Source organism: Ambystoma mexicanum, chromosome 1p, assembly GCF_040938575.1.
Source record: "Ambystoma mexicanum isolate Mex_15411 chromosome 1p, UKY_AmexF1_1, whole genome shotgun sequence".
Classification (NCBI taxonomy): Eukaryota; Metazoa; Chordata; class Amphibia; order Caudata; family Ambystomatidae; genus Ambystoma; species Ambystoma mexicanum.
In genome coordinates, this window is record NC_090921.1 from 1,489,286,540 (window position 1) to 1,489,303,067 (window position 16,528).

General features: G+C 43.7%; 1 protein-coding gene across 6 annotated transcripts in view; it reads right to left on the reverse strand.

Moving 5' to 3' along the window:
- Window positions 1-16,528, reverse strand: part of BCAN (brevican) — a 386,222-nt gene that overhangs the window by 350,854 nt on the left and 18,840 nt on the right. The window contains exon 1 of one of the 6 annotated variants that reach the window (XM_069607165.1): window positions 6,576-6,962. The exons of 2 other annotated variants lie outside the window; for them this stretch is intronic. In XM_069607165.1, coding sequence (XP_069463266.1) covers window positions 6,576-6,578 — 3 coding nt within the window. In that variant the 5' untranslated portion in view covers window positions 6,579-6,962. Of the gene's footprint in view, window positions 1-6,575; window positions 6,963-16,528 lie in introns of those variants that run through there. 3 more of the 6 variants (XM_069607164.1, XM_069607160.1, XM_069607161.1) reach the window with 3 other exon arrangements.

Here is a 16,528-nt window from a genome sequence, read left to right on the forward strand (position 1 = left end):
TCCAGGGCATGATCTATGACCACATGCTATCTTTCAGCAAAGCATGTCCTGGGGCCTCTGAGCGTGCCATCAGAGACCTGAAGTAGAGAGACTGTGTTCAACTACTCTGAACAGTTCGGAAAAGCCTACTGGGCCTACTCCTCTCTACAACTACAAATTCCGACAATTTACACCAAACGAAGACCTGAGATCAGCTACTAGAAAAAGATTAAATTGGGAACTGCCAAATGCAAGGCTTTCACCTGGAACACAATACGTTCCTTCATGTCAAATGCCAGCTTGCCTGAAAAACACTCACTCGAGGAGCCCAGAAAAAAGCGCTTGAAGCACCAGAAGGCCATACAAACATAACCTTTCTCTCCAAGCCTGGGGCTGGCTCTCCAAACTCCATGTCGTGTACACTGTAATATCTATTATATTATATACATGCAACAGCATTCATGTCAGCATGACATTTTCATGCTGGAGTAATCAGCCGGCTTTCTACACTAGCAAAAAGAGGGCCAATTCCTTAGTAATGCACTTGCAAACTCGGCATGCCATGCATAAACGGCATTCAGTATTTACTCCATTTACAATGCAGCGTCCAAAGGGGAAACAAAAGGGTGATTTTGCCTCCACTTTACACATCCCTCTTGCATTCTGAAGTGCAAATGATGAAAATTATGCAGAGGGGGAGTGTTTGCATCTCTGCGTAAATTACTGGGTACTCGAAATTTAGCCCGAATTAGGGTCATGTTGCTGGCTCAGCGCATTCGTAAAAATGGTGTCAAAAGGCCTGGAATATTTCACATGCCTGCCTGTGTCAGTCCAACCTGACATACAACTGCATAATCACAAGCATGTATTTTCAGGCTGATGGTAATGCAATGGGTTTCTATGGAAAGGACCAGGAATTGCTACTTTGTAAAAACAGGCGGAGTCCATAAGAATCCGTTGTAAAGCCTCTGCAATCTTTAATTGCAGATGCCATTTACACTTCCATCAAGCTTAGTGGAAATGTTAAGTTGAAAGGCAATTTAAATGCTGAAAACGGAAAGAAAGTGCACTGAGGAGACCTGTTGCATTAGTCTAGGGCCCCCACCATCGAATGTACCCTTACTACAAAATGACCTCCAATGTAATGATTCAGGCCCATGTTATTAATGTATTTTCGCATGATTCTGAAAGATTTACACTGGTGCAAATCTGAAGCTGCATAGAGATGCCCCCGACCAAATCTTTGTGAATCACATTTGCACATGAGTATCGCAAAGATTTGCTCCAGTTTCAGGCTTTAATACTCAGGTAGGATGCTGATGCTCTCAAAGTGTACATGTGGTCTTCTGAGTTCTAACCAAAAGACGAAGTGTGACGTAAAAGCAGTGCTACTATGGCTTTAGTGGCCAAACAAGAGCTCTGATAAATGATTGTGTTTAGAAGCCACTAGTGGTCGCTATTGTCATGCAGTATGCAGTACACAACATGAACTGAAAATAAATACATAATAATAAGGATGTGGGCTCAGAAGGGCCAGCAAAGCAACATAAATGTGACCATGTGTTTCTGTACAACTGTAACAAGGCTTTGCCCCAGAGTAGTGAAAATAAAAAATAAAAAGTTTTTGTTCTCTTTTCATTGAAAAAAAGAAAGGATACTCTTTCCTTGAAAAGCAAAAAATGGCACAAAATGCCATCATGTGCTATGCCACTAAGCCCTCTAGTTCTGAGTGGCATACTGTGGAAAATTATGAATAAATAATTGCAGGCATTTTGTAAAATGAGTGAACATTATTTCTCAAATCAGTTGGTCTGTGCAGACGACCATAGAATGCTTGCCTAGTAGTAAGAAAATACCCCTTGCTTCGCACATATACATTTATTCTTGGAACAACCCCTGAGTGGAAATAACCTAGGTAGCAGCTGCACTAATAGTAGTCTGAAACCCTGAATCCATGTTCTATTTAGCTCATGATTTAATGACCTGTCATGAAGAAATGTAACACCAAATGTATAAAAGCTGTTGTTTCCAAAATAAACTCATGGTTATGGACAAAGCATTTGTTGTCGTTATCCTCTCTATTTAAATCCATTATGAATGAATAAACCTTTGACTGCCAAACAGCACTGGGCCAGTATCTCGTCTCTTTGTGTGTGTCCACAAGCGAGCATTATGAATGGATTATTTCCCACAAAATAGCACCCCTAGATGGGGCCTCATCTCAGATGGGATCCAGTTGGACAGTATGGCACTGTCAGGGAACAATCAGTGGACAGTGAAAGGCCATTGGGTGCACTGCAAGAGGTGGACAGAGGATTCCTGCGGCCATGGCTTTCGCCCGCCAGCTGTTTTTCTCATCACGCTGATCCCTACGTGAACAAGGTCCCTGCTTGTTGGAGAGAGGGAAGCCGGCACAGACAGCGGAATTGGGTGATACCGTTCTGGGTGCAGTATGTGTATGATGTGATGATGAGCACGCTATGATGGGATGGATGAATAATGAAATGAGCATGTAGTGTTGTACTTTCTGTGGGAGCATTGTGTTAAATGAGCCATAGAGAAATACACCATGTGTACACAAATTGAAACCATGGGTAGTTCATGCACTAAAAGGATGTGTTGTGGACTGAAATATTGTGAGGCTCATTCCAGTGCTCTGGAGCAGCATGTTCTGACTCCCCCAGAATGTACGCTGGGGTGAGAATTGATGATTAAAAAGGGCTTGGGGTGGTGTTGGTCTTGCAAGAATGGCTTAAATATACTGCCACCAACTCCGAGTTACAGTTTCCTGTGCATGGATCTTTTGACCAGGACAAAATAGGGTACCGAAGAGAAGCATTAGCCTTTAAAGGCAATAATGCAATTAGACCCTTGCAATGAAAAACATATAGACAATGGAAAGATTATGCTAGACAAAAATCTATGAGAGACGCACAGATTGAAAAACATAAACCGCAATCCAAAAAAGACAAATCGTGCGCATATGATCATAAAGAAATGAAAAAGGATTGGAAAGAGGGAGGCCATGAAGATATAATGAGAATGAAGGGTGTGTATGTAGCCAAGGCTTGCCCCTCAGCCCTGACACCTGAATCAGGAGTGACCTTAGAGGATGAGCAGAAAAGGCTTCCCCTAACCCCCTATTGGGAACCTGTGATAAGGCGCTCCCATCGCCACCCCACGCCCACAGGATTACAACCCACGACACGGAATCCACAGAAAGGGTAGTATTAGCATGGATCAAAAACAGGGTAGAAGGAGTAGAACAAGCCAAAGTATACATGCCGCAGCAATGAGATATGATTATATTTGCAATAGTGTTAGAACTAACTAGTCGAATGTGGCTGTTACATAAAAAGGTGAATAAGGAGGATGAAGTGGACCCCCTCCCGAGCAATTATAAGGACATAGAGCAAGCACTCCAGGCGTGTAAGCTTGATTCAGATTCCTGTCCAAAAGGTGTGTTGAAATTCCTATTTTGGATCATAGATGCCCCCAATGAAGTCTAAGGGAGCTCAAATGTTTCCTATAAGAGAAGTACCTGGGTTTGATACTGATAACCTCGCACACCAGGTCCACGTACCCTGGAACAGAATGGAGTTACTGTCTTTTACTAAAGATTACCCAGTTATCAGGGAAAACCCTGAGCAGCGGTATTCCCAGACTGACCGCGTTTGGTTATATAGATCAACTGTTCTCATATATACTGTCGGCGGACATTTAGCGCCAATTCAGAATGCAAGACAGTTTAAATCCTGTCATAGAGCGGGATGAGCTGACCCTGGCAGCGAGCGAAAGGTGGAAGACTGGGGAACCGTGCAAGGAAATAATAGCTCTTCCAGCACTGCTGGTAACACACATCCAGCAAGTGGTTGCCCTTAAACTAATTAATTGAGATAAGCTGACCACTTGCAGGCAGGAAGAAGGGGAGTCAGTTGAAAAATATTTTGCACGAAAGGAAGAAGCTTTTACCTTGTTCAATGGGATGGGTTTGGCTACCCCAGAGGGGCAAAAGGCGTTCTGTTCCCATTTTCTTTAAGGGCTGTTTCCTCACTTAAAAAATGACATCCAGACATATGAGTCCACCTGCCCAACCCAAAGTGCTGCTCAAATATTGACCATGGCTAGGTATTATGCAAATCACCATGCCAAAGACAAGGGGGAAAAGGAAAGAAAATGAGAGTGTTAAAGACCAGAGCATTAATGCAGCAGGCTTTTCCCAAAAGAGGCAGGGTAAGCATATGCATGCCGTAATGTTTCCCTCCTGGCTAAACCATTGCTAGAACTAACCTCAAGCAACACTCCTATTCTTTTGCCATATACTGTTGCTCACCAGGAAAGCTTTAACACACTCAAATCAGCACTTTGTAAATCCAGACTATACAAACCCCTTTATCCTGTTTGTGCATGAAAGCCAAGTCTGTGCATTGTCTGTAGAAACACAACCGCAAGGGTGTAAAAATAGGCCATGTGCATATTTTTCTTCCACTTTTGATCCAGTAGCAAAGACATTACCACATTTTTGGAAGGTGTTGCTGCTGCAGCATTTTCCATGAAAAAAGCAGATGCCATTTTGTTAGGACACACTGTCACTCTTTCAGTCCCTCATGCAATAGACATATTGATGAATAAAACCAAGAACCAACATTAAACCAATGCCAGCCTCAGTTGTAATACCCTGAATCCAGCCACCCTGATAAGCCTCCCTTCCGAGGGTTCAGTTGAAATGCATGATTGTGTACTAAACACTGATGAAGAGACGAAGGGACAGGTGGAACTGGTGGACGTCTCTGTTGAACAGCCAGTTGGTACTTTGTATGTAGATGGGTCTTGTTTTAAATTACCATGGCTGTTAATGGGCTCTGCCGATGCTCTAAGATTTCAACAGGAAGGAAGAAACTACACTGTCTCCCGGTTGAACAAAGAATAAAATATAAAGGCCCAGTTATGGTTTTTAAATGCCTAGCTGGTACTGCGCTGAACTATTTTATTGATAAAATAAAGATCCCATCTGAAGAAACTTGTGATCTAATAATAACCATGATTTGCATCAACCCCGAAAACTTCTTAAAAGAGTTGGTAGCACCAACTTTAATTTTTGGGCCCCCAATGGTTTGGAACTCCCTGCCACTTTCCATCAAAAACTGTGGATCCATCAACACATTTAAGAAGCAACTAAGACCTGGTTGTTTGATGATGAAGGAACAGTCTAACTAAATACCTATTTACACCTGTCTCCCTAGAAAATCCGCATTCTGACGTTCTCCTGTTTCTTTTTCGTATTAGTGTCTGTCTGTCTTTTGTGAGCACTCTGAGGCCCCCGGGCAAACTGCACTTAATAAAAATAAATATAGATAGATAGATAGATAGATAGATAGATAGATAGATAGATAGATAGATAGATAGATAGATAGATACCAGATGGTGTCCCCACAGCAGTATATGCCATTACAACCTTAAAAACAACAGTTGAAACCTGTAGGATTCCTCAGCATTCAACCCAGTCAGTCAAAACTATTGTCTTTACCAGAGCATGTGAACTCAGTGCAGGATTTACGGTAAACATTTACACAGAAGCCAGTATGCTTTTGGTGTAGCACACAATTTTTGTCGCCTATCGGAAGAAAGCGGGTTCCTGACTTCACATGGCACAAAATATAGCATGGTTTTTTGATCTTGAAATTACTGAATGCCCTGACACTACCAAAGAAATGTGCCATCATTAAATGCAGTGCATGGAAAACAATTGTAGATGATACAGGAAAAGGCGATACTTTTGCTGATCAGACTGTCAAAGCAACTGCCCAGTCTTCTGTATCGCTTTTGTATGTCTGCCACGCATGAAAATAAGACACTGTGACATTTGACAACACTATACAGGCAGTAAAACTAATTCAGTATGAGGCTACTGTCCAAGAATTAGAGGAATGGAAACAGACTGGGAAATATGTAGATGGTTTTTGGCTTGACACATAAGATGAGGGAAAATGGAAATTACCACACATGTATTTGCCTTTAATGTTGTCCTATGCTCATGGCCTGTCTCATGTAGGTGAAGAGGGAATGTACAAGTTGCTCGCTGAAGTGTCGAGTAACAGTAAACTAAGACCATCCACGGTTGCTATTTGTAAAAACTGTTTTGTATGTACGTCCTATAATATTGGGAAGGGTGAGGGAGTCCCAAAGGGAATTTTTCGGCCACCTGAATTTCCCTTTGAAGCGTTACAAATAGAGTTTCTTAAATTGAATCCCATTCAAGGAAATAATATGTGTTAGTTATAGTAAGTTTGTTTAGCAAATGTGTAGAAACATTCCCCTTAAAAGACAATTCCACATTAGGTACTTGTAAAATACTTTTAAAGAAGTATTTACCCCGATTTTGACTGTCTCATACTGTCTGGAGCAACAATGGTGTGCATTTTGTTAATACCACAATGGAATTAGTGCACTCAGGTGTTGGATTGTCTCGTTACGAAGTAGTAATGTGCTTGCTGCCCAGCAAATGTTAAAATATTACACTGTTAATTGAACACTATAAGGTGTTAACTAAAAACTGTTCCATTCTCCACAAACAGATTGCTGATTGTCTACCTCACCATCGGAGGGTCCAGGACGCAGCATCCAGGCAGGTGACTGGGTATTTACGAGGAACTTTCATTGAGCATCAGGACTGCAGCCCAGGTCCGGAAAGGTCCGCTGCAGGTATTGCACGCCACTCAGACAGCTGTGAAATATCATGGCAGCAAGAATTGGGTCCACACTTCGCAAATTAAGCGAGCACCATCTTCTCTGTTACCCACATCATTGCTTGCCTTGACTGGTGCCGAAAGCACCCTTTCTGCTGAGTTTGACACTCGCATCATTGCAGCTAACCCCAAAGACATTGCTAGAGCAGTAGAGGGGCCAAGGTACAATCTATGACCAAGGAAACTATAAGGAATCCCGTTCCGTGAGGGACAACTGCCAGGCGGTTAAGATTGCCAACTGTAAATGGACTACTTAGGAGTGCAGTAGCAGAAAGAGACAATCCAAGGAGCAATTAAGCTCTGCGAAACCTGACCTGTTGAAATTTGTTTTTGCTGCTTTGTTTTGCTCCATACACAGGCCATGCCAAACGATGAGTGTATGGCTATTTGACGCCAGAGAGGGTCCATGCATCTCTATGCTCCTGTTAGAGAAAAAAACAGGAAAGGGTACTGTTCCAAGGGGTTTCGTATATGCATATCAGTATCGGACATAAATGTCGATAAATGTCGCCCCTATCTGCATCTAAGTAAAATGCACCTGATTCCCACAATTAAGGAGAAGTAGAACTTGATCTCCCTGCACCTTCGTGTATCAGACCTTTGAGATAATTCACAAATATTCTGGTAAACGTGAGTATATGTACTTTTTATTTGAGAGACTTGACACATTGTAATCAGATGTACATTACATACACTTCCACTGCTGCTTTACATGTGTGAACTGTCCCTTGTCAGTATTGAATTGTCAAATATGTTCTGAAAATAGAGGGTTTCAGGCCAGGTCAACCATAGCACAGAAGGTGCTGATTAGGCATTCCCTCCCTCCCCCCCGTTCCCAAATACTGTAATGATTTCAGCACCCACAAATATCGATCCGATCGAACAACTGAGGCATATACCGCAGAGCTGGATGTAATGATATATTGGGAAACCACCCTTAACATGGGGTGTTTCTTCCCCTCAATTAAAATGACCCACAGCTAATTTATTATTTTTGTTCAGCAAGCCTTGTCTATGACTCATACAGAGCCATGTAGATCCCTCCCCCTCTGCCAACAATGAGCCAAGAACCAGGCCGGGATACAGAAGAATATACATTTATTTAAATGATAGATTCCATAACTACTTGCACTAAATGGTTAGTCACCTTCTCTGTGGTACAAAACAAAGCAGAGTACTAAACATACGTTTTACTTTTTGTCTCAGGGGCATGGAACAGAGGCCAAATAAACAGTTCAATCCTCTTGTCACATGAAACCCTTTTATGTCAAAATGAAATAATACTTTGGCACATTACTAGAGCATGAACATTACTTGATAAGGTTTATATTTAAAACAAATGAACAGTTTTGTTTTTCAAAAGCAAAGTACACATGCAGGACTTTGCCTATTTAATTTCCGTGCTCACTTTAAAATGCTAGCAGTTTTGAAATCAAACAGCCTTTTGAGAATACTTTTGATTGATCGTACCCTTCTTTCTTCATCATCCAACAGCAATACCAAATCATTCTGCTATCAGGGTCATTTAGTCTCAGGAAAGAGTGAGCATTTTTCAATGGAGAATCACACATGGTTTCATTTGGCAAAGCACTTCTCTCCTTAGCACCAAAACACAGGCTTCAGTTATATTCAGCACCCCTCTGTTTAAAGGCAAGGTGTGGAACGAGTGGCAGTAATTTTATTTTTGGACAAGGACACCTCTTTGACAAATAGATGTACACAATTACATTAAATTGCTATAACTTAACTTCCCACTAGGAAACAAGGCAGTGGTTTCAAACTCCCCCTAGATCCCCCTGCGTTAATCTATATGGGAGTTAATTAAATTAATAGTCAATAAAATATGCTAAGGGTCTATATAGTCAAAAACACCCCCCTCAACACCCACTATTAAGGGAATAATATTCAGGCAAGCAGATCCCCCACACACTTGGTTTCATTGCATCATTGACTTATAATGAAAATCTCTGTTTTGGTGCTCAGTAAAATCAGCAGGGCTCCTCTTATGGGAACGTGCAGGGATCTGGTTAGGCGCTTCAGTCAAAGATAGCCACCAGCATCCATCCCTCATTTGGCTCTCCTTAACCATAGGGCCCAGTCAGCTTTTAGGCTTTCCCAGCTGCTGTCTCTAAGGTAAAATAATATGACAGCAATCGTTAATCCTTTCCAACCAAGGCAGTATTAGGGATTAGGTTCAAGATTCTCCCTTGTGGTTTTAGGCAAGTCCTGTTTTTTAAGATTTATAGGCAGCTCTCCCCTTCCCCATAGAGTGAGGGTTGTTTACCCTATAAGCCACACCTCCAAATATTACAATTAGAAGGTGCAAATGTATTGGTTCTGACTTTTTATTGAAGGTTTATCCCCTTTTCCTCCAACAAAGGTCTAACCCCTCTCCTGCCGATAGGCTCAGGGAGTTCTGAAGTTGAATTGATGGGAAAGAGGTACGCACCTACTAGCATTTGCCATTTACACTTTTCTGATTTTTCACTTAAAAAGTCACTACATGACAAAACTTTGCAATTTACAAATAAACATTACAAACTATAGGAGACGGCCCGCAGGCGTGTAGTTATGGTTAAGTTGCCAAACCCATAGGAATAGCACTTTTTCGGCAGCTTATAACTTTGCTCCCCCATGGAGGAATCCTCATCAAACTTTGCAAAAAAAGTGTATGGCCAGCTTGGATTTTTTTCACCAAGTTGGGTGAGGTTCCGTGCAGCGGGGGCAAAGTTATAGTGGGGGTCCCAAAAATATTTTATTCCATAGACTGAATGGGGAAAAATGTTGCGCATGGCTACAGCCCGAACGGCTGAATGGATTTTCACCAAATTTGAAGCAGTAGCGAGGGCTTGGGTCAGAAAGCATACTTTTGTGTGTTTGGTGGAAATCCGACCACTCATTTTTTTACAAAACATTGAAATGTACATCCGAAAAAATTAATGGTATCTGGGTCCTCTGTGCGGACTCATTTCCCTGTTCGCTCTGCGGAATGAAGTGTCATTGGCCTGCAGTACGCGGTGATGTTGGCGAACATTGGATGTGGCCGGTGGTTGGCTGGAGGGAAGCGTGCTGTGCGTCAAGTTTTTGGGAAACGCTGCCATGGTGTATCGGAGGATAGTAGCACGGCGAAAGGCATTGGAAAACATGGTTTGCAGGATCGGCTGAGTGAAAGAGGGTGAAGCGAAGATATTGGCAATGTTTTGTGCTGTAGGATACGGCTGCCAGTGGTTATGTTGTCTTAGAGCATTTGATTTGTTTTACGGCAGTGGGTTTGTGGAGAAATGTTTCCATGCTTGTCTGACTTGGCTTGTAGTGGTTGTGGGTAAGGCATAGCCTTTTTACTGCATTGGCATGGCATGTAGAAAGAGCCTAGGACTTGGGCACCACCCCTGCAATGTAATGCCTCCATGTATGGGAGAGCAGTGAGGCATTTAGTGGTTAGGTATGCGGCCGAGTACCTTAAGTGATGACGGCGTGGTCGGTGCCTTGGGTATGGGTAGTGGATTGCAGATGGTGGAAACAAACTGAGAATGGGTGACATTCGTACAGGGAAGGAATTTTTATCAAGACATTTTTGGGATATGGACGTTTTATGGCGGTACTCACAGATACTTGATTGGCGGGCAGCATTAGAAGCGACTATCCTTTTTTGGTGAGTGCAGGCAGAGTGGCTGTATTGCCTTCGAGTGGATGTGGAAGGAGTAGGCCATAACGACATGGAGAAATGAAAGGGTTGTTTGGCAGCACACTGTTGCGATATGGACTATTCCGGCAGCTACTGACAGACACTGCATTGGTGGTTATGTGCACAGGGGACTGTCATACGTTGATCAGTGTACTGTATAGGGGATGGGGAGTGCATTGGAGATAATATGAGGATATTTGCAGTCGGTGTACGGAGTACTGTGATATTGGTATGTGGATTGCACACATCTGTAGAAAGACTAGCGTAGGTGTTCGGCACAACACCTGAAACGCAATGTAGGCATGTATGGGGGACTGTGGTAATGGTGTGTGAATTGCACACATACGTGCAAAGAGTGCATTGAGTGCAGGTAGAGTGCATTGGGGATGGGGATTGAATTGGAGGTAACATGAAGGTATTTGCAGTTGATGTATTATGGTGTGTTGTGCCTGCAAAGGCGTACTGGATTGTGTGCATGGCTAGGGCCCTTGGATGTAACGGTTCAGCCACTGGTTGGAAGTAGGTTGGAGAATCTAGCGTTGTGTGAGTTTGTTAGTGTACCCATATGTCCCGGTAGTCAGGAAAGGTACGTGGCCACATGGTAGCATGCATGCCTCTATTGCAGTTAAGTGGGTGTGTTTGAAGGAGTAGGCTATTGGGAGCATAGGCCGAGGCCATAGCCTCCGCCTGTGTACCTAAGAGCCTAGGGCTTGGGCAAAGCCTTGTTTTAGGGAGGGCAGTCAGACAGTGGCACATGGAAGGAATTTGTACGCAGGTACTCAAATATACTATATCGGGGGCCGTTGAAGAGGGGGACTATCATTCTTTGGTGAGTGGAGGCATACGCCATTGGGAATGGGGAGTGCATTGGAGACAGCCTCATCACGAGTTGGGCTGTAGCCCTTGAATGCGGTGGTAACGGTATTACCGCCGCATTTAAGGGGTGGCCCTATCACGAGTTGGGCGCTAAATCGGCTGTTTTACCTCCAGCTTTTTTCTGGAGGTGAAAATCCATGTTTTCAGCTGTATTACAGCCGGCTGTATTAGCCCGCAGTATTAGCACTGAAAATTCCCCATTGGATCCAATGGACCCATTCAGGAATGGGGATTTACCGTTAAGGCCCAACCCGTGATACGGTGGTAATACCGCCGGACCGGTCGAAGCTAGCGCTATTACAGTCGGCGGTATTACAGCCGGGAATACAGCCCAACTCGTGATGAGTCCCAATATGAGGATATTTGCAGTCGGAGTGCTATGTTGTATTCTGCCTGCAAATCCCATAATGGCTTGGGTGCATGGCTGGGACCCTTGGACATAACAGAGTGGGCACTGGTTGGAAGTAGGTAACGGAATGTTGCCTTGATTAGCTTACAGAATGGGTCTTGACAGGCTCAGAGAATCATGAGAACAGCCAGACTCCGACAGTGACCACACGGCGCAGAGAACTCGAAATCGACCTCAGAGACTTATTGAGGAAATTAACTAGAATTCATGTTTGTGTATATTATCGGGGGGAGGAGGGTGATGTTGTCACTTTAAAGCAGATTCCCACATCACGTGGCGAGGGACTGGGAGCAACGGGAAGGGGAGGGGCGGGCGGTGGGGAAAGGCAGTTCTATGTTGAGTAGCAGTAAATAAAGACGTGTTTTACGTTACTCCATTGTCCGCCTCTTATGTCCTTGCCGCGCGAGAAAGAGGCTGTGTGGGGGCTCTCCAGGCCAGCCACCTGGACACGACATAAAGGAACAGAGTCATTCTGCGTGAGAGAAGTGCTGGGACAAGAAAGTACGCTGGCTGAATGACAAGCCACCTGCTGAAATATTCCTCCAGTCATACGTTCTGGGCCTGTCAAAAAAGGCATATGGCTTGTTTCAGTCTGGGTTCATGTCGAAATAGTTTTTACAGGAGATAAGTGTGAGGATCGCATCCATTTGTCCAGAGGGCCATGTAACACCACCTGACGAGTAGTCTCCTCACTTAGCTCGTTCGTAATGATCTATTGCCCAGCAGAGGAAGTAATCACTTTAGGGGCAACATGTTTATTGGGAGGTTTAATTGAAGAAATATTTGAAAACTCTACCCTTTTTATTTGTCCACTCAGACGGGTAGATAGCAAAGATTTCTTATGCCACTTTTCGGAGATTTTAGAAGAGATTTAGAAGGGCTGTAGAGCATAGATTGTTCAGTGCATAGTGCCTCAAGCGCGTGCTCCAGTGTCTACTAACACATTTGTTGATTCATGTCGTAAAACTACAGGTTGGAAAGACATATGAGGGAGGGTCTGTGGAGCACGGCTGTTTGGTTGAGGTTAGTAATATCAAACTGTCATGTGGACCATTTGTTTCACTTAGCGAAGGCTGCTTGTGTAATGGGGAGACAGATGTCTGCTCCAAAGCTGAAGTAGGCTTAGTACCAGAAACCATACTAGAATCAATAATTACATCAACCACTAGTGCCAATATTCGTTTCATCTCCCTTTGCTCTTCCACCATCTTTGAACATAAGAGAAGTAAGGCTTTCATTTCAGAAATTATAATAATCAACTATGAAGGACTAGGAGTCTCATTGTTAAGCTCCAAGGATGAATTGTTAAACTATGTTGTGACTCCATCTTCACTTTCGCTTCCATAGTACGAGAATTCCAAGGGAGAGACTAACTTCTCAAGATTGGGGCTAGCAGAAAGGTTTCTGCCAATGATGTTATTGTAGATGGAGTTAATAGGGCCTAAGGAGTTTTTTCTCAGGTTTAGGCAGCAGTTGTTGTCAATGGTTGGAGAGCTTTGGGGTGTGCTTTTTGCCAGGGTACTGTTGTCTTCTTTGCTAGTGTCGCCCACAGAAGGCAATTTTTCTGGCAGAGGACACCCTTCCTCAGTGCGTGCTTCCCTGATGTCAAGAAAGCCCGTAATTTTCGGTTGTGATGTGGTTTTAGCAACTTTATCTTTTTTGTAATTCTTTGTTTTAGGTTAGATATTGGTGCCAAACATACCTTGCACAGGGCCACAGTCGCACTTCCTCTTATGAGAAGCAGCGCTCCGTAAACCATATCTCTGTTGATTGTTGTTTCTCATATGCAGACCACAGAGTAATCAATACCCAAAAAGAAGAGCTGCAGCCAAGAACAAGACTGAACAAGGCACAATTAGAGGCCGGCAGTATGAAGCACTGCAACGGTTATACAACGCCACACCTACGGGATTGACTCAAGCCTCGATTTGTTGATGGAGGCGTTTCCCCTCTCGCACTTATAAACCTTCCAATATGGTGTGTGGACAGCAAAATGTCATCCAGAACAGTGTGGAGTCTAGTACATTCCTCCTGTAGCTAAAATCTCCAGCAACTGTGGCACACAGTCTTACCCCAATAAATTCCACTTACCAGGGCGTTAAATTGTAAAAATCCAAAGCATCATCCAAAGCACTCTAGTCGCAGCCACTAATTCAAATGCTGTGATCCTATCACTCTCTTCTCCAAAAAGAGCACGCATACCTTCTTACTTGATGCTTTCTCTCTAGGAGGAGGCAGGGGTAAGGATATAACTCCCTGATACGAGAAGGTCCTAAACAGCTACCTCTGCAAGCAAAGGGGAAACCTCACCATCTGCACGCCCTCACACCCAAACACCCAAACACTCCCTCACACTCTGTGCACTCCTTGCAGAGTGAGGATTTTATAGTGTAGTTAGAAGTCTGCCTCCTCAGCAGTCTCAGCAACGGAAATGGAAGAAAGTCCACCCATTGAAAGTAGTGGCACAAAGTTAGAACAGCGAGGCAGCCAAACACTAAAACACTCCCTCATACTCAGCACGTTCTGTGCAGTCAGGATTTTATAAGGTATTTAGAAGTCTGCCTCCTCAGCAGTCTCAGCAACGGAAATGGAAGAGAGACCCCCGTTGAAAGTAGTACACAAAGTTAGAATAGCGAGGCAGCCAAACACCAAAACACTCCCTCAGACTCAGCACGCTCTGCGCAGTCAGGATTTTATGGTGTAGTCAGAAGTCCGCCTCCTCAGCAGTCTCAGCAATGGAAATAGAAGAGAGACCGCTCGTTGAAAGTAATGGCACAAAGTTAGAACAGCGAGTCAGCCAAACACCAAAACACTCCCTCACACACTGCGCGCTCCATGCAGAGTGAGGATTTTATAGTGTAGTTAGAAGTCTTTCTCCTGAGCAGTCTAAGCACTAGAAATGGAAGAGAAACTGCTCGTTGAAAGTAGTGGCACAAAGGTAGAACAGTGAGGCAGCCAAACACCAAAACACTACATCATACTCTGTGCGCTCTGTGGCAGAGTGAGGGTTTTATAGTGTAGTTAGAAGGCCGCCTCCCCAGCAGTCTCGCCAATGGAAATGGAAGAGAGACCACCTGTTGAAAGTAGTGGCACAAAGTTAGAACAGCGAGGCAACCACACACTAAAACATTCCCTCGCCTTTTCGGTAATGTCGCCAGGGTTAAAAAGGAACTTATGCCATTCGGGTTAAAGCTCAAGTCACATCACTTCCTGTGATGTCATCAGGTCTGTGATGTCACTTCCACCACTCCTGGAATTTTGGTGTATCAATGTCCCTGTAATTTCCCCTCTCCTTCTGGGGTGGGCAGCTTGCAGTTTGCACATACTTTTTCACACATAATCTGAGAGCTGCTGCCGAGTCAATGGTGACGGATAGGATTGATTTAAATATCCAAACAGAGCCACTGAGAGCATCTTAAAGAGCAAAGTGAGAGAGTTAGAATTCTACCAAGGTTAAGGATTTTAAATATACTGTTAACTGTACAAATACATTTTATTTGGGCAGTTAATAATACATAAATGATCATAGCTTGACTGTGGTAGTGTTTTTCATAAATTTGTAAAGAAAAGTTGAAAGGCTCCCATTACCCATACAGAAGGCTTTCATCTTTTCTTTATGGATTCATGAAAGCACAGAGACACAGTATAAGAAAATGAACATGCTGTTATAGAGCCTCTATGTCCCCTCCCCACTGACTGCAAACAGAGCCGATAACTAGCAGCACTCTATCCTTTTTTTAACGTCATTGTTCCCATGTGAAGAAGTGCTAAAAATAACACTTCTTCACAGTTGTAAACCCTGGTAGCAGAGTGTCTGTAGGCAGATAGACCAACGCCTGCTATTGGACGCAGCCATAATTCACCCCACCTCCCCTTAAGCACAAGCTGCTCCCACAAAGGACACTGCACCTCCCGCGGTCTGCTGTTTCCTATGATGACCACCATGCCAGTGATCCTGAAATCCTGCAGCTAGACTGCATTTTTGGTTTTGGTACATTTTGGTGTGCAGCCACCAAGATATTGCCAACACAATTGCTACAGAGAGGGCAGAGAGTAAAGGGGTGCCAGGAAGCTGACTTTGTGGTTGGCATGGCAACTGGAAATGCTGTGGCATAATCGGCAAACACACATTACACCGATGTAATCCAATAGTGGCTTGTTTAAATAATTTTCTCTCAATCAGGAGTTCTGTGCCATGTCCTGTGACTGTCACTTTCAAAGCTGGGATGGCATTATGACCTTTCTTTTCACAGCCAAAGGGAGTTGGGATGTATTTGGGCTATTTTCCTTGATCTGTTGGGCTATATGTAGGTTTCCCTTTATGGATACTATTACCATAAAAGCAATTATTTCTGGAGAGGTACACTACCACTGACAACATACAGATGTCTTCATAAGACATCTCAGGTTTATTATGAAAAATCTGTATGTTGAGGGTCATTACAACCCAGGCGCTAATTGCGTCAACCTTACCACCATGGTGTAAAACTACGTTTACACCATGGTGGATGGCGGATTTACCGCCCCATTCCAAGGTGAGTGGGGCGGTAAATCCCCATTTCCCATTTTCCCTTCCCCATTCCCATTTTTGCCCCATAGGGCATAGTGGGAGTGGGGAAGGCGCTAATTACGCCACCGTAAATTACGGTGGCGTAATTAGCATCATGGCAGGTTAGCGCCATGGATTTTAACGGCTGCTAAAAGCAGCCGTTAAAATCAGAATAGGCGTTAAGGGTTAACAACGGCGTTAACCCTTAACGCCTGGGTCGTAATGAGGCCCGTTGTCAGTGGTATTGTACCTCTCCAATAAAATAAGTTATGAGGAGATATGTA